Raw genomic sequence first — 21,547 nt, forward strand, 5'->3', positions numbered from 1 at the left:
CTCGCGGAAAAGGGATTTTCCCCTAGCGTAAGATACTTACGCAGTACTCTTTCCCTCTTCTAGAGAGAACCGAGGTTACGTTAGTAACCGAGTACGTTTTAAGCCTTTCCAACCTTACTCTGATATATAAATTAAGCCTAAAAAGCGGTAGCAGTTATAACCAAAATATGTTTTGTTGCAGGATCCCAAGGCAGGGGTTGGACTTCTGGAGTGGATGGTCTTCCTTCACGAGTGCTGTGCTTTATATTTTGCTTTTGTGTGTGTGTGTGTGTGTACAGTTGCTGTGGAGGCCTTATTGTGTGCCTAATTTAGCTAGATTCCCTGCTGTCAAGCCTCAGCTTCTCCATCATAATAAAGTTATCACACAATTATTTTGGAAGGATCGTTTTATTTAGCAAAATATCTCACCATTTACTGATGCCAGGTCGCACTCAGTCACCATAATATGTTTGGTCTAAAGCGAGACTGCTCTCATGTTTTGCTGCAAGACAGCAAATGCAGGTAATTTTTTTGTCTTCCTTGCAGGACTGTGATATGAAGAGTGTGCAAAGTTACATATTTTAGCAACAGTGTGAAAGTGAGTAGCACATAACAGGCACAATACTGGTATAAACATGAATATCTATCGGTACAATATGCGTCACATGACTAAATATGCATCATCGTTTTCAAATACATCCGTCTTCACAGTCCACACTACAACGTGAAAACGTTCAAATTTATCCACTTAGAAAAGTATTTTCATAAAGCTTTTTTTCATGAATAAAAATGCTGCCTCAGTGTGGACGGAAGGCCAAAACGGAGAGAAAACTGATGCGTTTTCAAACAAAAACATATTAGTGTGTTCATGGCCTGAGTTTGACACCCCTGGTTTAATCTTTCTGTGCTCTGCCACAATAAACACAAACTTCCCCAGGACATTACACATATACTGTGCCGGATCCAGAGCCACTGAAAATGTCAGAATGCTATCAACACCCCAGCTAACACAGTTACGTTGTGAAGACGTAACCGGACCGGACCATATTCGTCGTAGCGACGTGCCACATAACGTTCCAGTGACGTAACTTTGTGATTCCCATAATCGTCGTGGCGACGTTATAGTGGTACGTCGCAAGAACGTGATGAGTACGTCTTTATGACCAAACTGGCACGTTGCGAGGACGTAACACCAAAGGACCATATTAGTCGTTGCGACGTGCCACATAACGTTCCAGCAACGTAACTTTGTGATTCCTGTATTCGTCGTGGCGACGTTATAGTGGTACGTCGCTGGAGCGTGGCAGGTACTTCCTAACGACCAAAATACCACGTCCGCATTTATTTTTAATATACTTCTCACCTTTAGTCCTGGGAATTAAGATGTGCTTGATCCATAACATTGAAATCCACATAGAACTGATAAACTCAAACATTTCATTCTCTGCTGTAAAACCTTATACATTCTAATAGGGAATTGTGTATTGTTTTCTGTTAATACGTTTAGGGATCAATACAGATATGTAATGGAAACCAATACAAACTTGTATTAAATTCTAAATAGAAAATGGCCCAAAACCACACTGCATTAATTTATTAATCAGCATTTATTCAGTGTGTTTCTTTGTACAAACTAAGCCAATACATTTTGAACATTAACAATTTTTTAACCATGTTAACAAGTAATGAGTACAGAAATGTAACATCAATTAATTAATCAAAAAACATAATCAATGAATAATGTAACCAACTATTAAAATGTTTTATTCTTTTTACTGAAAAACAAAAAGTGTTTGATATTCTTATTGATACTACTCTCTATAATTTGGCGGATAAACAATAAAGACCTTAAAAAAAAGAAATGAAAAGATTCAGCATTTTCTTTATTATTAATTTTATTTGCAGAAATAGGTTCAGTTGTTTCCTGTAGTGTCCTATGAGGCTCCTGCTACAAATGTCTGGTGGTGATGTGCTTCATTGCTTCACTACCAGTAGCTAAACCTGAACAATGCGACAATTACCAAAGATCTATAGTCCTTGAGCTTCTCTGAAGCTAACAAATAAAATACAAATATTGCTCATAAAGAGTAAAGATATGTAAAAGGAACAATATAGATTTCTAGCATTTCTCCTGTATTATTTCGCCCACCAAAATATACATAAAGAGTTTTTTGTTCAAGAAAATGAGCATGATGACTGCGTCCCAGCTGTGGAAACCGCTCTTTCAGACAGTGTTGAGGAGGCAGAAGGAGATGATGGAGAGCTGTGGGAGAAGATGAAGAGTCTCTTTCTTACCCCACCAGTGGAGGGAAGGGTCTTCTGAGGCAAGGAGAGGAGGATGGTCTCTCTCTATATATTGCTGGAAAATAAAAATAAAATGTACCATACTATTGTAGTCAGGTTTATAGTTTTTTGTTAGAAAGGAATAAGAAAATTGTCTAACTTACGTATTCCTCCTCTTCCTTATCCCGAGCTGCACTGTCACCTCATCGTCCTTCTTAGGCAGCTAAAACAGAGGAGTACTTTATTAATGTTGCTAATATAATGCAGTTTTTCGAAAATACAGTAAAAACAGTAATATTGTGACTATCATTAAAATGTAAAATAGCTGTTTTCTATTTTAATGTATTTTAAAATATAATTTATTCCTGTGATCAAAGCTGAATTTTCAGCATCATTACTCCAGTCTTCAGTGTCACATGATCCTTCAGAAATCATTCTGATATGATGATTTGATGCTCAAGAAACATTTATGATTATTATCAGTAGGGATGCACCGATCCACATTTTTTCACTTCCGATCCGATCCCGATACCTGAATTTGGATATCGGCCGATACCGATACCATTCCGATACCAGAGCTGTGTTTGCTTTAATATTATTATTATCATTATTGTTTATTTTATATGATGCTGAAATAAACTCCTCTCAACAGGCAAGTATGATATGTAGGCCTACATATTTATGCATGTATGGTAAGTATAAGGTCAGAAAAGGAAGTCAGAAAAACAGTAAATCCTGTTAACAGGAAAAATCCCATTCTGAAAACAAATATGCAACTGTAGGTCATGTCAATATTTATTACATTCCCAAAATGTCAAATACTTGAGTCTTGAAATATAAGAAAAGTGCAAGTGTAAACATCTTACACACACACACTATCTAAAGGGTGATCCTCGCTCCGATGCTGTAACTCTCTCGATGAATGCTCGATCAACATCAGCCATGTGCAAACAGACAAGCGGATTTCGCCTCAGACGCGCGTCAATTTCGCTTCAAACTTTTGCTTTTTACGAGCGTCAATTTCGCTCTGGGCGCGCGAATGGATTCAAAATATTCAAGCGTCCAACTAGACGCGGCAGACGCGAATTTGACGCGCTATTCGCGTTTGGTGTGAACGCACAGTAACGTGGTGCTTTTTTAAATGTTTGATTGCATTCGTTGTGTTGTACGACGCGAGGGAGCTTCAACGAGCTCTGAATTACGGCTTTGCAAACATTGCATTTTGCTGTCTTGCTCTGCGGTGTTTCCAGTGTGAAGAATTTCCACACAGCGGCCGCAAACTGCGGAATGGATTTCCTGAGCGGTGGCGTGTCTCATAAATCTGTGTCTCATTGAGCCGCGCCTCCGTTCAGGAAATCCATTCCGCAGTTTGCAGCCAGCTAGCAGACTAGCCGGCGGGAATCACTTTTGGAGTCATTTCAGCAGACAACGTTAAAGCGCAGACATGACTCAAGGATATCGGATATCTCCGCAGGTTGGATCGGGAAAATCCGATACGTGAATTACGTTGGTATCGGTCCCGATACCGATACTGGATCGGATCGGCCCCATCCCTAATTATCAGTGTTGAAAACAGTTGAGCTGCTTAAGATTTTTGTGTAAACCATGATGCCCTTTTCAGGATTCTTTGATCAATATAAAGTTCAAAGAAAAGTTTTAAAGTTAAATCTTATAACATTATAAAAGTCTTTACTGTCACTTTTTATCAATTTAATCCATTCTTGCTATTATTGTTTTCCAAAATCTTACTGACCCCTAACATTTGAATTGTGTACACAAAAACATGAAGCAGCATAACTGTTTTCAACATATTAGATAATAATCAGAAAAATTCATTGAGCATCAAATCATCATATTATAATGATTTCTGAAGGATCATGTGACACTGAAGACTGGAGTAATGATGCTGAAAATTCAGCTTTGCATCACAGGAATAAATTGCATTTTACAATATATTCACATATGTTATTTTAAATGTTAATATTATTTCACAATATTATTGTTTTACTGTATTTTTAATCAAATAAATGAGTCAGAGTAAAAATAGGTAAAAATATGGTGGGGGAAAATGGATATGAAGTTATTTAATAACTTAAGCTTCCTCAGTTCTCCCTGTGTTTCCCACTTCTCTGTCAGCAACTTCCTTAAGAAATGTTGAAATCGTAGAGCTTCCCCTCTGTTGTAGAGGGGTTATTTTGTCGCTGCTAAAATAACATAACATGTATCAATATTTCTTTACCGTGAAAGATCAAAACGCATCTAAACTAGTTTCAGACAATTTTAGCTCACTGTAAGTGACGTCATCGATTAACAGCACACAGCTGCTACATTTATGTTATATCAGTTTGTTAAATACATTAGTCAACTTCCAATCACACATTCAACTGCACATCATAACCTCTTATCTACACAAAGATGTGATTATAAGCCCAAACTTTTGTAAATAAGAGCTTTAGGTTAGCCTCTCTTCTGAAAACGGTTGAGATGCTAATAGACTTTTTTCGAAGACACTAAACCATTTCTACAAAGTAGCCTAAATATGCAACAGATGTAATAACACGTAAGAAAAGTGCCAGGAACAGTTGTGTATATTATGTGTGTGATTTTAGAGACTGAACTCACCTGAAAGCAGTGAAAACAACAGCAAGAGAGGGAGCTTTCCTGATATCCGTTTTGTTGCGGCGCCGTTTCCATGGCAACTCTGCGCCGCTCCAGGGTTTGAAAGCTACTCAAATGTTCAGCCCGCACGCTCATAAAACACGTCAGTCACGCAGCATTTACATACATAAACATGTAGAATTAACACATTACTTAAATACAAATCTCATGAATTTAAAACTCATTTTTAAGTTCTTCAAGTTTGAAGTTCAGTTTGAAGATTTTTTTAATTGTTGTTTTTACGAACACCCAACCTCCTTAATAATAATACAAATGATAATAATAATAATAATTATATACAAACGTTTATATTTATGACAAGGTTGTGAGGACGTTGTGGTAAAGTTAAATTTTTTTAGAATCTTGGCTAACGTTCCAGAAACGTTGTGGGCACGTCCTCAAAAGACGTCGCTAGTTTATCCCATGGAAAACGTTGTAAAGACGTGGTCCACTGGTCACCAGATAACTTTCCAGATAATTTCAATTATATAAATAAATGCATTACAAATATTATCCTAGTGATAATATGCCATTTGGATATGGAACATTTACTTAATTCATCAAAGATTTTATTAAGTTATCTGGTGACCAGTGGACCACGTCTCTACAACGTTCTCAATGGGAAAAACTAGCGACGTCTTTTGAGGACGTGCCCACAACGTTTCTGGAACGTTAGCTAAGATTCTAAAAAATGGAACTTTACCACGACGTCCTCACAACCTTGTCATAAAGTAATGTCACGCTGACCAAATGACGACTAACTGACGACGTCGTCACAACGTACTGTGTTAGCTGGGACAACCATAATATATTAAAACAAAATTTGGCAGATGTATCCATATATATAATCAGAACCTTTTAATTATATTGAGATTATATATTTTTTACTTGTAAATCACATTTGTCACAGTTTGCATTTCAATGCTGGTATAAATGGTTTCTGCTCCCAGACTTTAAAGTTTTGCCTTTTAGAAAGAACTCTTTCATTAGTAGTTCTTAACAATTTCAATACATCATTGGACAATATGTTTTTCACCAAGAAATCAAATCGGAACTCTTCTAGCATCTATTAAAATGGTCTGTGCACTTTTGTGATTTAGACAGCAAGAGCGTGTCAACAGGACTTTTATTTTGGTCTGCCGGTGTGACGTCATAAGACCGCGTCGACCGTCGAGCTCCTGCATCTGTTGTGATTCGGCTGAAGAAAGGTTTGTGTTTTAAGCGTTTACTGTTTAATCGATCTAACCAGTTCAGGCAATTTTATAGTTTTTTACAAACGATGTAAAGTTGCTTAATTATTGTTGAATGAACCATTTTAATGCTTTATTTAACATCAATAAACGTTATTTTTGTGCGAATTGGCACATGAAAAGACAAGTCTCATTTCGCTCCCTATCTCGTGCATCAGTTCATCATAAACGCAAATTCAGCCCCTGGCGAGTAGTGATGGAGAAACAGAGTATTATGAAACTTAATTAAAAAAACAAACAAATGCAAAATGATTCAGTGAATCGAAGCGCAAATGCAACAAACTACATCAACATTTGTGAATGATAGCTTTTACACATCAATAGCAAATGTTTTTGTGGAAATGTAAAACATAAATGCCTAAATATGAAGCGTCTCTATAGTTCTTTAATTAGTTTTTAGTGTTTTTAGTCTAATCAAGTCATCAAAGTCCATTAACTATGGAGCTTATAATATGACAATACTATTTGAATTGTGTACGTTTGAATTATAGACAAGTGTAATTGAGCAAAATTGAATACTTTGTGGCATTTTACATAGTTAAAAATAACTTGAATATTGAACATTTGAAATTGAACACAATTGACATGTTTTTATGGCAGAATATTATAGACAAGTATTTTCAAACAGTGTTTGTTCTGAATTCATAGATTGCAAATACCCAGTTTTTAAGAATACAGCTTCAAGTTTTCAAGATGAAGAAATTCTGAACATCAAATTCAATATACTTATACATAAACATTTATGATTTATATTTATATGTTAGGATAGCGTTCTCAGCACGTGGAACATTTGTCTAAACAGTCTTTGGTGTTTGTTTTGAAGTATATTTGATGTGAAAGTGATTATCATGCCACCGTTTTATTCAGCTGTTGTCGAGTCCGTTCTGTGCGCTTCTATAACGGTCTGGTTTGGGTCAGCCACTAAATCAGATATAAGACTGCAACATACTGTTTAGATAGATAGTAGTTTGGATGTCTTTCTGTCTTTATTCTCTTCTTAAACAGGACAAACACACAGAAAAACTCCTGGTGAAGAGACTGAGATCCACGTGACACTATTATAAAGATGGCGTTTATTAAAGAGGAGAGTGAAGACTTCAAGATTGAAGAAACATTCAGTGTGAAACAAGAAGAAGAAACTGAGGAACGAACAGGTTGGTCTCATTCTCAAAGCTGAACTCAGTCATTTGATCCAGCTCTACAGAAACAAGTGATATTTTTGAAGAATGTCCTCAGTGGCGATTTCTTTCTTTACTCAACACTGTTTTATTTTGCACCCAGCAAAGCTGTGTAAAAACTCACATTTCTCCACTCAAATAATTTTTTTATAAAAACACACCTTGATTTTAAAATGTATGAGATGAGATTAACAGAGAGGCACAACCTTTCCCCAACTGTGGTATCCGCAGGTTGGAGCACGCTCACAGATCCTCTCATTATAACAAGCAAAGCATAGACACGATGTAAATTGATTTATTGATTATAAAGGGAGTTTCTGTCGATGGCGCTATAACCGGTGCACTGCTTGCTCTCTGTAGACTAAACTACATACCAAATGTAAAGAAGTTTTGACGTATTCTGCAAAGTTTTAAGAAACAACAAACGCTTTTAATTGAGTCAATCCACTATCGCTGGATTGCATAGAGGAAAATAAGAAATGTCTGTGTTGGCGTGATACATTCATCAGATTCAAAGATCATTTTCAAAGCACTTTTTTCACCCTCCTTTTTAAAGCAATGTTTTAAAATAGGCCTATTTAATTTTTCTTAATTAAAAATATTTGAGTGTTTCATGCATTATTATATATCTGGGAACGCAATGTGTGCCATTTCATCAGATCTTTTAGGTAAATCATTTATAAACCTACGCCTACACAGGAGAATATGTCAATAGGTTTCTAAATATCCTAATTGTTCATCGTGATTTCAAAAATATAAGTTTGTACATATTACGTTATGTATATACATTGATCAGGCATAACATTATGACCACTGACAGGTGAAGTGAATAACACTGATTATCTCTTCATCACGGCACCTGTTGGTGGGTGGGATATATTAGGGACCAAGTGAACATTTTGTCCTCAAAGTTGGTGTGTTAGAAGCTGGAAAAATGGGCAAGCGTAAGGATTTGAGCGAGTTTGACAAGGGCCAAGAGCATCTGGGACTGGGTCAGAGCATCAGGGACTGGGTCAGAGCATCTCCAAAACTGCAGCTCTTGTGGGGTGTTCCCAGTCTGCAGTGGTCAGTATCAAAAGTGGTCCAAGGAAGGAACAGCCAAGGCTCATTGATGCACGTGCGGAGCGAAGGCTGTGTGGTCCAATCAAACAGACAAGCTACTGTAGCTCAAATTGCTCAAGAAGTTAGTGCTGGTTCTGATAGAAAGGTGTCAGGAAACACATACCCCTTTCCCACCAAAGCAGTTTGAGTGCTGGTTCAGAGCCAGAGCCTAGTTTCAAATCAGTTCTTTGTCTTTCGACACCCAAAGCACCAGCTCTGAACCGAGAAAATTGGTTCTTAAGGAGCACCAATACAGTGCTGGTCTAGAAGTAAGAACCGCTAGCGTCAGGGTGGGGTTACCGTGACCAACAAGACGAACAGAAACCTGTGACTACCATTTTTTAAAGAGCAGCTTTTCGAGCTAATTGGCTAGTTGCACGTGGCCGCCATGTTGGATTTCAGGAGTGTGCGGATAGACTCTTCCGGTTTCGCATTACGCCCGGTGCAGGGAGCCGGAGAAAGAATGTTTATAGAATCAATTATATCACTCAAAATACTACTAAGATCCATATTATTATCACACGAGCCAATGGCAATTAAATGCACGGATGCGTAGTCAGATTAATGAATGAAATACTACTGTTCACGAACAGAAGATTGTATTTGACTCATGCTGCATACACATACGCAATGACAGTTATGTCTACTGTAAATATAGAGTTACAACTACGATTAGAGTTGTTTGCATTAAATACCCCGTGAACATTCACACGTTTGCCCTGTGATAGGCTACAATTTATCTCCATAAATACCATTTTCTCAATTTTGCGCATATATTTTCACTTACTTACATCAACTGCTCGATCAATATTATCATCACATATTTTACATTTACATTTTTAACTGTAGGTACCACAAACAATTTAATAAAGGTAAGTTTGTGTATATTTTACACGTAGTACAATACTGTATGTGCTGCTTATAAACACCAGACAGATAATGATTTATGAAACAGATCTTTACTCATCTCACTTGCACAAAATAAATGCATTTAAAAATTTGGTCGGGTTTAAGTCATCCCCCCCGGATCTTCTGTATCCACTCAGCCCGTACCGCAGCGTCAACGGGGAATGCATGAAAGCTGACTTCTTTGTTGTAACGTGACGAAATGGTACATAACGGCACACAACGATGAAGTGCTGAGGCTGTCACCCTCTGAAAGGCAAGTCGCCTCTCTTGAATCCTAAAAACACTCATGTGCTGGTAATGGAGCTCGGTCGCTGTTGTCTCTTGCTCTCGCTGTCAGATCACCGGAAGTTTTCACCGGAAGTACAGGCCAAGTTCAAACGTCAACGGTCGCCATATTGTGAACGGAGCGCATAGCAGCCCGATTGTAATCTTCGTCTATGCAAATCACGGCTAGCTGCACGAACGCGTTGGATTCGCCGTGTTTGGATGCCGATGTAAAGTTAGGTTTGCAAAGCCATGAGCATCAATACTAACTCACCGACTGCCGTTGTGGATGGAAGGCTTGTTGGAGATGCATCGGAGCGGCGAGAGTGTTTGGAGATCATAAGACTCCTTGTGCTTTTGGATCGCTCTCGCAGTGCTGTGCAATAGCTCTGGCTCTGAACTAGCACTCGGTTTATGCTGGTGCAGACTGATCTCATGAAATGGCGTATGTATGACACGCCAATTCGATTTCCATTTTTGGCGTGCTATCAACACGCATAATCGCTTTTCAGCGTGTTTATCAACGCCGTTGACTTAACGTTACATTACTTAGTCTGTATATATAGATATGACCTACCCCAACTCCCTAAAAGTCCCTAAACCTACCCGTCACTGGGGTTAATCTTCCCACACCTAAACATACCTATTTTATGGACAATATTAAAATGATAAAACGTAATGGACAGATATGTAGGAAAATGGCATTTTTATGAACAATATGGCATTAAAAGATAGTTTGAGCCACGAATCCTACCCCTAAACCTAACCATAACCATTTCTTAAAACTACCTAGGCAACAATTATAAAGAAAAACAACAGACAGACGAGTATAATCACAATAATTTATTTATGGTTCCTATAGAACCATAATTATACTAACCTTACAACACAACATCGATTCACAAAATACACCAATTTTATTTGCTTGATGTAATCCAAACCTTCAGAATCCATTATTATTTGCAAGAAAAAGATCCAAACTCAGCCCTTATCCAGTAATCGTCATCTTGACCGTGAACGTCAAACCCCGCGCTTGTTATGAATTCAAATTCAAAAATTGCGCCCTCAAGAAGCGACAGGTTACTATGGTTACGGCAGTAATATCAAACGCTCATTGGCTCTCGTCTCGCCTGCTTCGTCACAGATTGCGTCATGCACATTCACATTTGAAATGAAGCGCGCTGCGCACTGCCGCGCAGCCCTCAGAGCGAACCGAACCGAAGACGGATTAACGTTTTCATGGATTTGAATTAATAACTTAAATTCTGCTCTGTCTGTTACCTCATACAAAACCACTGCCAGGGAGGACTGCGACACATCGTCACGTGAACAACTTTTGGTACCGATTTTGACATTTTCTCATTAAATAAATTATTGTGATTATACTTGTCTGTCTGTTGTTTTTCTTTATAATTGTAGCCTATAGTTTTAAGAAATGGTTATGATTAGATTTAGGGGTAGGATTAGCAAACGTCCGGGGATAATGGTACGTGTAAGATTCACGTCTGAGGCTGTTAAACTGTGACATCTACACGTTTTCCAAAGGGGACCAACATGATTATTTCACGTACATTTTGCTCCGTTTCGCTCGGACATTTAACGGCGTAGACATACACGCGGAAGATGACGGTTCGTTTCGGCGTGAACATACACGCGGATAGCTCAAAATGCGTATAGATAACACGCCACTTTTGACTTGAAAGTGGCGTGTATGTTTACGCAAAGTCATGATGTCATGTTGGCTGGTGGAAAAGGGGTATTAAAGGATGGTGCCAGATACCACAGCACACCTTCAGGGGTCTAGTGGAGTCCATGCCTCGACGGGTCAGGGCTTGTTTGGCAGCAAAAGGGGGACCAACACAATATTAGGAAGGTGGTCATAATGTTATGCCTCATTGCTATTATACATGAATTTTAAATCATTTAAAAGAATATTGTTTGCTTAGGTCTTTTTTTTTTTTTACCACAACAAATTATCCAATTAATTGTCTAAATAACAACAAGAAACTTTGCTCAAAGTATCACCAGGGGCTCTACACATGAACTCGAGCACATTGTTTAGATGTTTACCGAAATAAAGATTTTGAACAACTCACTGTTTCCGTCCGCCGGCATTTTGTCAGTCAAAAATAGTCAATCTCCGAATGTGAATGAACTGACTCTGAATTTTAGTATTGTTTCATATATGAGGATCCTTTTTCAAATCAATATGGATTTTCACTAACGACAAAACAACAAATTATCCGTGAATTTATATGGAACTAAGCTTTAGGAGCTTTCCATCTTTACTCTCCTCCCTGTTACGGAGATCGACTATTTTTGACTGACAAAATGCCGGCGGACACAGCTTACAGTGAGTTGTTCAAAATCTTTCTTTTTAGTAAACTCTGTGTACACCAACAATGTTCTCAATGCTCGAGTTCATGTGTAGAGCCGCTGGTGATACTTCCAGCAAAGTTTCATGTTGTGTCGAGCCTTCTTAGTGTTTTAAAAATAGTGATTTTTGATGCTATCATAGTCGTGCCCCAAACACTCCCATTCACAAGGCAATTTGACTGAAAACGAAAATACGGTCAAACTTAAAAGTAGTGTTTCCATCCTATGTATGCTTTTAAATGAAAGTTTGCCTCGGGTAGATGAACAAAAAGAGCCTAGGTTGCATTTTGGCGAGAGTTACCCTTTTAATACATGGTGAACTCAAGTACCGTTGCGCAGTGAAGAAGACTCTATTTTTCTAATATTTTAGATCTGAATGCCAGATTCAGGATTGGCAGCCATTAAACTCCCATTAACTTGTATTTGTCTTTTTCCGCTTTAGACCTGATGGCACTGAAAGAAGAGAATCAAGAACTGAATGAAATAGAAGAGAAAAATCAATATAAGAGTAATGATTTCATGGATGTAGAAAAAAACATACAGACTGAAACAACTTCATCACAAAAAAAAGTTCAGAAGACCGAATCTAATAGTAACTTCACCTGCCCTCATTGTGGAAAGAGTTTCAAGCACAAGCATAGCCTTGATTTCCACATGAAAATTCACATCGGACAGAAGCCTTTCAAATGTGATCAGTGTGAAAAGAGTTTCAATCAGAAAGCAAACCTTAATGCCCACATGAGAGTTCACACTGGAGAGAGGCCGTTCGCCTGCCAACAGTGTGGAGTAAGTTTCACTCAAAAAGGAAACCTTAATTCCCACATGAGAGTTCACACTGGAGAGAAACCTTTCACTTGCCCACAGTGTGGAAAGAGTTTCACTAAAAAAGTAACCTTTGATTCCCACATGAAAGTTCACACTGGAGAAAAGCCGTTCACATGTGATCAGTGTGGAAAGAGTTTCCTATGTGAAGAAACCCTTAATTCCCACACAAAGAGAAAACACTCAGGTAAGAACTTTATTATATCAGTGTGGAAAGAGTTTCAGACTTAAATCAACCTGTGATTCACACATTTAAAGTCAAACAGGTGAGAGTCCTTAAACCTGCAAACTGGGATCCACAGAAATGGGTTGTTCACTACTGTAAAGTCAAGTGACATGACTGGGGGATGTTTATTCCATGCACTGCGTGCAGACATCATTATTACAAAAAAAAAAATCACCAATTCGTTTTATTGTTTATCAATTATTTACAGTTTTTTGTTGATTGTTATGAGTTGGTTGATAGAGCCGCAAAATCAAAGAAAGAAAAGATAACTGATATGGATAAATAACAGTATGCTCCGCACTTAAACTGCAAGGGTAAATGTGAGAGACATTTCCAACAATCAGATTGAAATATTAATACAATACCACAGAGTAGAAAGTTATCATGTTCAACAACAAGATTGCAAACTGTAGCAACAGGCTTAGCTAGGCTAGGCTGGGTCATACCAATATATAATTTGTTTCACACAAGCTATTAGCACTAGAAAAAGATGTATGGTTAGATGCCAAAAGCAGGTCATGTATTACTTTAGTAAATGATAATCCTTACGGAAATTGTTCACAAGTAATATTGCATAGTGAAGAGGACTCTATATTTCTAATATCTTAGACCTGAATGGCAGATTCAAGATTGGTCTATAACAATGCAGTTTTGTTGCGCACTTTTGGTTTTGATGTTTTTATACTTTTATCTTGGTTTTGATGTCTGTTGCTTTGAGCCATTAAACTGATGTTAACTTGTATTGGTCTTTTTTTCCGCTTTAGATCTGATGGCACTGGAAGAAGAGAATCAAGAACTGAATGAAATAGAAAAGAAAGATCAATATAAGGGACATGATTTCATGGATGTAGAAAAATCCATACAGACTGAAACGACTTCATCACCAAAAAAAGTTCAGAAGACCAAATCTAACAGTAACTTCACCTGCCCTCATTGTGGAAAGAGTTTCAAGCTCAAACATGACTGTATAACCCACATGAGAGTTCACACTGGAGAGAAGCCTTTCGCATGTGATCAGTGTGGAAAGAGCTTCAGTCAGAGAGCAAACCTTAATTCCCACATGAGGATTCACACCGGAGAGAAGCCGTTCACATGTGATCAGTGTGGAGAGAGTTTCAAATATAAACTAACCCTTAATTCCCACAGAAAGAGAAAACACTCAGGTAAGAACTGTTTTATATGTCATCAGTGTGGAAATAGTTTCAGACTTAAATCAACCCCTTATTTACACATGAAAAGTCACTGTTTGCAGGTGTAAGGATGCACACACACCTGTGTGTGGGATCCACAGAAATGTTTATTCCATGCACTGCATGCAGACATGATTTATAAACAATAATTCAATGGTGATTATTTTCATGCTCAATTATGTCTTTTGTCAGTATTTTCAGTTAGATGATACAGCTGCAAAATCAGCAATACTCTATGCTAACTTGGACAGATTCATCATGTTGTGAGGAAATATAAAACTGAGTTTCATTGTACAGACAAAGTGAACTCTAATGATAATGTCCCTCAGGGACAGCATACATTAGGAAAAAAGCAGAGGACCTAATACTGAGCCCTGCTGCACTCCTTACTTGTGTTTGATGAAACGTCTGTTTGTTTACACAAAGTACAAGCAGTCGAATAGATTTGACCTAAACCGTGCTAATGCTTATCCACAAGTGAAAATATAATTCTAAAGCTATCAATAATATTGTTGTAATCGGTGTTGTCAAAAGAGCTATTAGCACTAGAAGAAAGATGTACTCATGATTAGATGCCAAAAGCAGGTCTTGCATCACTTTAATAAATGATGGTGCTTTAATCCTGACTGAAATTGTTCACAAGTACTATTGCATAGTGAAGAGGTTTTCTAATATTTTTTAGGCCTGAATGGCAGATTGGTCTATAACAATGCAGTTTTGTTGTACAATGTTGGTTTTGATATTTTAATACTTTTTATCTTGGTTTTGATATCTGTTGCTTTGAGCCATTAAACTGCCATTAACTTTTATTTGTCTTCTTTTGCTTTAGACTTGATGGCACTGAAAGAAGAGAATCAAGAACTGAATGAAATAGAAGAAAAAGATAAAAATCAGAGACATGATTTCATGGATATAGAAAAATCCATTCAGACTGAAACGACTTCATCACGAACAAAAGTTCAGAAGACCAAATCTAACAGTAACTTCACCTGCCCTCATTGTGAAAAGAGTTTCACTCGAAGACATAACCTTAAATACCACATAAGAGTTCACACTGGAGAGAAGCCTTTTATATGTCATCAGTGTGGAAAGAGTTTCAGACTTAAATCAACCTGTGATTCACACGTGAAAAGTCACACAGGTGAGAGTCCTTAAACCTGCAAACTGTGGGATCCACAGAAATGTGTTATTCACTACTGTTAAAGTTACATGACTGGGGGATTTTTATTCCATGCACTGTGTGCAGACATGATTAATAAAATATAAAATTCATAGGTGATTATTTTCATTATGAATTATTATTTGTTATTTGTTTGTTGATACAGCCGCAAAAACAACTTGGACAGTTGGGCAGTTTTATCATGTTGTGAGGAAATGTAAAACAGAGTATCATTGGCAAAACATAGTGAACTCTAAAGATAATGACCCTCAGGGACAGCATACATTAGGAGAAAATCAGAGGACCTAATACTGAGCCCTGCTGCACTCCTTACTTGTGTTTGATGAAACGTCTATTTGTTTACATAAAGTATAGGCCTTTATCGCAACACAACAGAACAACAGAACGCCGGAAGTAGCCGCGAAGCAGTGTGCTTTTTTTTTTGTTTTCTTGATTCCATTTTAATGGTTTAATTAAATTGTTATAACCAATTATTTAAAATGTAATGATTTAAGCAAAACTTTCTTCAAAGGTTAAACCAAACTTTTATTTCGACGGGTTGCCGTGTATACCTTTGAGTCTCTCTGTGTTTTGTGATATGATGATAGTTTTTCTCAAATTAAGCTAAAATGCTGCTGAAGTGACTCTCATAGCTAGCCTGGCTCCGCCCTCCTGCGTACTTCCGCTCAATTTAATTTTCCTTCAGTACTACGTCTGGGATTGTGGTGTATTCTTTGGTTTTCTCCGGCCAAATTTTTGGCGGCCCAATCAGTGAACAGAGGGAGTGGCTGAGAACGATGACGTTGATGTCGTGCGTTAGTTTGAGTTGTAGGGTTACGTCACGACCAAAGGTTAGCGATTGGTTATGGCAGATCCAGAGTGACTCTGGGCAGATGGGCAGATCCAATAGTTTTAAACTTCAACAGAATACCCGCCTACAAGGAAGTTAACGCTTGTCAATGGAGAGAGGCCAGACTCTCTGTACAAATTAAATGTACGAGAGTCTGGTAGAACCAGGCTATCTCATAGCGGCTGTGTTGATGAAGTGCATTAATGTTAATACGTTAGGCTGAAAACATTGCGAGCGTCATGCGTGCCTCAGTGTGTGTGTGGTAAATGAAACAGCGCGTCTGTGCCATTCATTTACAGAGACACGCAGAACATGCACGATTCCTATTAAATGGTCTTTATGCGGTTTAATATTGACAGACACTGGTCTATATCGCGATTTTGTTTAAGTTTACTGACCTACTTTTCATCTAAAGGTGTAACTAAGTAACCACCGGAAGTGCGAGTACACTGCTTGGCGATTTCGAACGTTCCGAAACCAGGAAATGAGATAAAGGCCTAATGCTTATCCACAAATGACAACGTACCTATCCAAAAGAGTGTTGGGATCTTTTTTCTAGTGCTATTATCTCTTTTGACAACATAGATGTACTCGTGATTAGATGCCAAAAGCAGGGTCATGTATCACTTTAATAAATGATGGTGCTTTAATCCTTACTGAAATTGTACCATAGTACCATAGCACAGTGAAGAAGACTCTATTTTTCTAATATTTTAGATCTGAATGGCAGATTCAGGATTGATCTATAACAATATTTTGTTGCAAAATGTTAGTTTTGATGTTTTAATACTTTTATCTTGGTTTTGATATCTGTTGCTTTGAGCCATTAAACTGCTGTTAACTTTTTTTCTTTTTTTGCTTTAGAACTGAAAGACTTCACATGCCAACAGTGTGGAAAAGGCTTCATTCACATGGGAAACCTTAATTCCCACATGAGAGTTCACACTGGAGAGAAGCCGTTCACATGCGATCAGTGTGGAAAGAGCTTCAAAAAGAAAGTATCCCTTAATTCCCACATTCAGAGAAAACATTCAGGAGAGAACTCTAGTAAAGTAAGCCTCAACTCTCATACGAGCACTGGAGTGAAGCCTTTCACCTGCAAACTGTGTGGGAAGAGCTTCAAATATGAAGCACTTTTTGATTCCCACATGAGAAGTCACACTGGAGAGAAGCCTTTCACCTGCAAACTGTGTGGGACTAGGTTCGCGCACAAAGGAGGTCTTAAGTCACATATGACAATTCACACCGGAGAGAAGCCATTCACATGTGTTCAGTGTGGAAAGAGTTTCAGACTTAAAGCAATCCTTGATTCACACATGGCAAGTCACAGTGGTAAGAGTCCTTACACCTGCAAACAGTGTGGAAAGAGCTTCTCATATAAAAGAACCTTTAATGCCCACAAGAGAGTTCACACTGGTGAGAGTCCTTACACCTGCAAACAGTGTGGGAAGAGCTTCTCACAAAGTGGAAATCTTACGGCTCACATGAAAACTCACACTGGAGAGAAGCCATTCATGTGCCTTGAATGTGGAAAATGTTTTACACGTGCAATAACCCTTACTTACCACTCTAGGCTTCACTCAAGAGAGAACTGTTTTAATTGTCATCAGTGTGGAAAGATTTTCAGTCAGAAAATATCACTTGAGGTTCACATGAGGCTTCACACTGGAGAGAAACCTTTCACATGTCTTCAGTGTGAGAAGAGTTTCACATATAAAAGAGACCTGAAACGTCACTTGCAAACATGTTGTGGAAAGAAATTGCAGTGCTCTGAAAGTGGAAAGAGGCTTAGAAAAAAGAGCAAGTTCAAAAATGTTCAGCACATTCAATCTGGAGAAAGGAAATTTAATTGTGATCAGTGTAATAAAAACTTTATTTTGCCATCACACTTACAGATACACATGAAAAGTCATGCAGATGTGAGACCACATTTGTGTTCTTTGTGTGGAAAGGGATTTAAATGGCTCGGCAGTTTAAAATGGCACCAGAAAATGCGTATCTGTGTGAGAGTAAGGTTACGTTCACACCACAGCTGAATGTCGACCAAGTGTGAATGTATCATTTTTATGTAAAAAAAGTTTGTCTTATACATATGAACTCCCGTGGCTGCACCTGACCATCGGCTTTGCTTTAGTTCAAATAGACACCTCTGATAACAGATCACTCTAAATTGAAATGTAGACGCATACATTTTCTGTACATATAAAGCTGCTTTGAAATGATATGCATTGTGTAAAGCACTATACAAATAAATATGAATTGAATTGATAATCTCTGAATATTGTCTTTTAAATCCCAACTAGGTAGGCCAAAGGCAAGGAACACAAACTCAGGAACTACTTTGACAGTAGTGGTGAAAAAACCCTGGGAAAAACAAAATGTGTCCAAATATACAAAAGCGCATTTTACTCACTTTGCCCAGTTGTGGTAACTCAATTATTTAAATCTTCTGTGATATTGTGATCTTGCATGGTAAAAAAGTCAGCTTTTAAACAATATTTTCAGTTGTTTTGACTGGTATATCATAGAGTTTTCAAGCATCATTGCTAACAACATGGAACCTGTGTAAGCATTAAAGTAAAGGAAGAGTTCTCGCACGGCACAAGTAAGTCTATTATTGTAACGTTGCGCATTTTGTGGCTTATTTGGAGTCATTTGGGGTTTGGTGATAAATTGCCTAATGGTTATAAATAGAATCACTTATGCAACACAATGATTTTCACCTAATTTTCCTTTACTCGCCAACTATAGTTCATCAATAATGTAAAAATGGAAGAGCAGATGCACTATCCTGAATTCATGCACCTGAAGACTTTCCTAAAACATTATTAAAACAAGATCTGGCCTGAGATTGGTGTTTAAAATCTAAGGTGGAAACTTGAGTTGCTGATCTAGATCCACTTGGATTTTCCAGTCCCGTGTGGCGTCCAAGAGGGTGCTATCCACTCTTGTAGCTGGTTTCACTGGGCCCTGCCCTGCTCTCACGAAGGGGATAGTGGATGAGTGTCCGGATTTTGGGTGAGGGAGGGCATTGATAGAGGATCGCCTTCCTTCCAGAATGATTGCCAGTTGGCGTAGGACTTGGTTATGCCTCCAGGTGTAACGGCCTTGGGACAGACTGGCACTTTGCACATATCTCTGCTTCCTGTTGGTGTCGGACCTCTGCAACTACCATCTTTCTCCACTCTGAAGGTGTTGCCTTGTGCCATGTAGGTTGACTTGTCTCAAGTCCAAACCCACCTCGTCCTTGCTGCACCTGTCCCACTATGTCTCCATGTCTGAGTGTGGATTGTGCTTTCTCTACAGCATCAGCTGGGGTCCACTTCCTTCCAGTTGCCAGACTGGGAGGAGTTGTTTGTATGGCTGCATCTTGAGACTCTGCCAGGGTCATGCTCAGCCTCACTTTGGTACACTTATATTCTTCAGTGAGGCTAGAGATAGGCAGGTCCAGTGCACTGTGTCCGTACAACCCGATGTTACTGAGGCAGCGCGGGAGTCCCAGCCACTTCTTGACATATGTGCTGTCCTCTCCAGCTTCTCAACTTTGCAAATGGGAGACTCGTACACTGTTAGAGGCCAGGTTAGGCGAGGGAGCAGCCCAAACTACAGACACCACAGCTTCAACTTGCCCGGAAGTGAAGTCTTATCAATACTGACAAGGCCTTTGATGGTCTTCCCTCAGTTGGTTACACTGCTCTGCGTTTTTGAGACTTGCATTGTACCACCGTCTTAGGCTATTGACGGGCAGCTCTGATACCAATGGAATGGGTGTTTCATTGATGTTGAACCTCTTGTCGGTAAGCTTTCCTTTGATGATGGAAATGCTCCTGGATTTACTGGGTTTCAACTTCATCCTTGCCCATGTAATGTTGAGAGTGAAGCTTCGCTAACAGGCATTTGGTACAGGCGATGGTTGAGGTCAAGTTGGTAATGTCTAGGGCTGGTCCGAATACAATTTTTTGAGCTTCGAAGCTTCGTTAGTAATGAACATCGAATATTCTAAGCTTCGGAGAGAGGGGGCTGAACGTATTCTTCTCTCTAATAAAGGCAGTATTCTCTATGTGTCTGTCTGTCCGTTTGCATTTTGATTATTTCGAGAACCGTTCATCCAATCGACTTCACAAGGAAGTGCAGTGTCGCATTTGGTGCAGTATAGATAGACACGCGAGACGCGACACGTTTAGAATTAATAAACTTTTAATAAACTACAGAACAGCGCGAGCGGGAAGCGGCGCGCCTCACGCGAACAGGGCTTATATGCTCCGAGAACGGACAGGACTCTCCACTAGTGATATAAAACACACACACACACAGGTCTGTTAACTTAAGCAATATTTTTAATAAGGTAGTCTAATATTTTTCTCACTAACAAATTACTGACACAGTAGAGTAGATTTAAATAAAGAAAAATGAAATTTAAATAATGAAAAACGAAATTTAAATAAAGAAAAATGAAATTTAAATAATGAAAAACGAAATTTAAATAAAGAAAAATGAAATTTAAATAAAGAAAAACATAATTTAAATAAAGAAAAACGAAATTTAAATAAAGAAAAATGAAAAATAAATGAACGAACTGTGATAAATAAAGAACACGGTAGCAATAACAATAACAATTTCAATAACCGCATCACACATTTCAATTAACGAACAGTTTAAATAAAATAAATACCCATAGGCCTATATAGAATAAAACAAACAGAACAAGGTAATTTAAAATGATTAATGCGAAAACAAAATTTTAGGCTGGCTAGCGTAATTAGCGCAGCTCACATTTCAATAAACAGAAAAGATAAAACTTTCAAATAAATCACAATCAGGACAGGTTGCAGTCTAGGCTACCTACACTCTCTTCATGTTGTGCGCGAGGAAGCTGAATTTGTCCACATTTTCAGGTAAAAGGGAACTTCGGGTCTTATTGACGACGTAGCCAGCTTTTGAGAAAATCCGCTCTGATGGAGTTGAAGTGGCCGGAACGCAAAGGAGGTGTTTGGCTGCAAATGCCAGTTTAGGGTAACGGTCACTGTTTTGTTTCCACCATGCAAGTGGGCCCGACTGCACTTTAGTAGTGTCTTTCAAATATTCCTCCATCTCTTTCTTTGCGCTGTCTCCGTGTTCTTCTTCCTCTTCGTCATCATCGGACTGCATCAGCATTGAAATCTCCTGCTGTTTTTTTTTTTTGGTGGTGGTGGTGGCGCGTCAGTCTCCTCTTCTCCATGGCTTGCTGACAGCTCTTCCATCTCCGGAACGGTCTGTTGCTGGTGCAATGTTCAGCCAGGCGGACAACCTTAAAATCCAATAG

At 38.5% G+C, this 21,547-nt stretch overlaps 2 protein-coding genes and 1 long non-coding RNA gene across 5 annotated transcripts in view; 1 reads left to right on the forward strand and 2 right to left on the reverse strand.

The window, feature by feature from the left end:
• Positions 1 to 21,547, reverse strand: part of LOC309496044 (protein NLRC3-like) — a 302,889-nt gene that overhangs the window by 176,385 nt on the left and 104,957 nt on the right. The window lies entirely within an intron of this gene.
• Positions 1,332 to 2,740, reverse strand: LOC309496164. Its single transcript, XR_014205022.1, has 2 exons — positions 2,427 to 2,740; positions 1,332 to 2,338 (listed from the first exon to the last, which is right to left on the reverse strand). It is a non-coding gene; the product is annotated as an uncharacterized lncRNA (long non-coding RNA).
• Positions 6,066 to 18,328, forward strand: LOC309496047 (uncharacterized protein). 2 transcript variants are annotated; one of them, XM_082165982.1, is made up of 5 exons: positions 6,066 to 7,324; positions 12,441 to 13,007; positions 13,811 to 14,209; positions 15,066 to 15,377; positions 17,110 to 18,328. In XM_082165982.1, the coding sequence occupies exons 1-5, from the start codon at positions 7,237 to 7,239 to the stop codon at positions 18,279 to 18,281; spliced, it is 2,538 nt and encodes an 845-aa protein (XP_082022108.1). In that variant the 5' UTR covers positions 6,066 to 7,236; the 3' UTR covers positions 18,282 to 18,328. The 2 variants fall into 2 exon arrangements, with proteins under 2 accessions (XP_082022108.1, XP_082022109.1); XM_082165983.1 differs by lacking the exon at positions 13,811 to 14,209.

This window comes from Leuciscus leuciscus, assembly GCF_965113295.1.
Source record: "Leuciscus leuciscus genome assembly, chromosome: 4".
Lineage (NCBI taxonomy): Eukaryota > Metazoa > Chordata > Actinopteri > Cypriniformes > Leuciscidae > Leuciscus > Leuciscus leuciscus.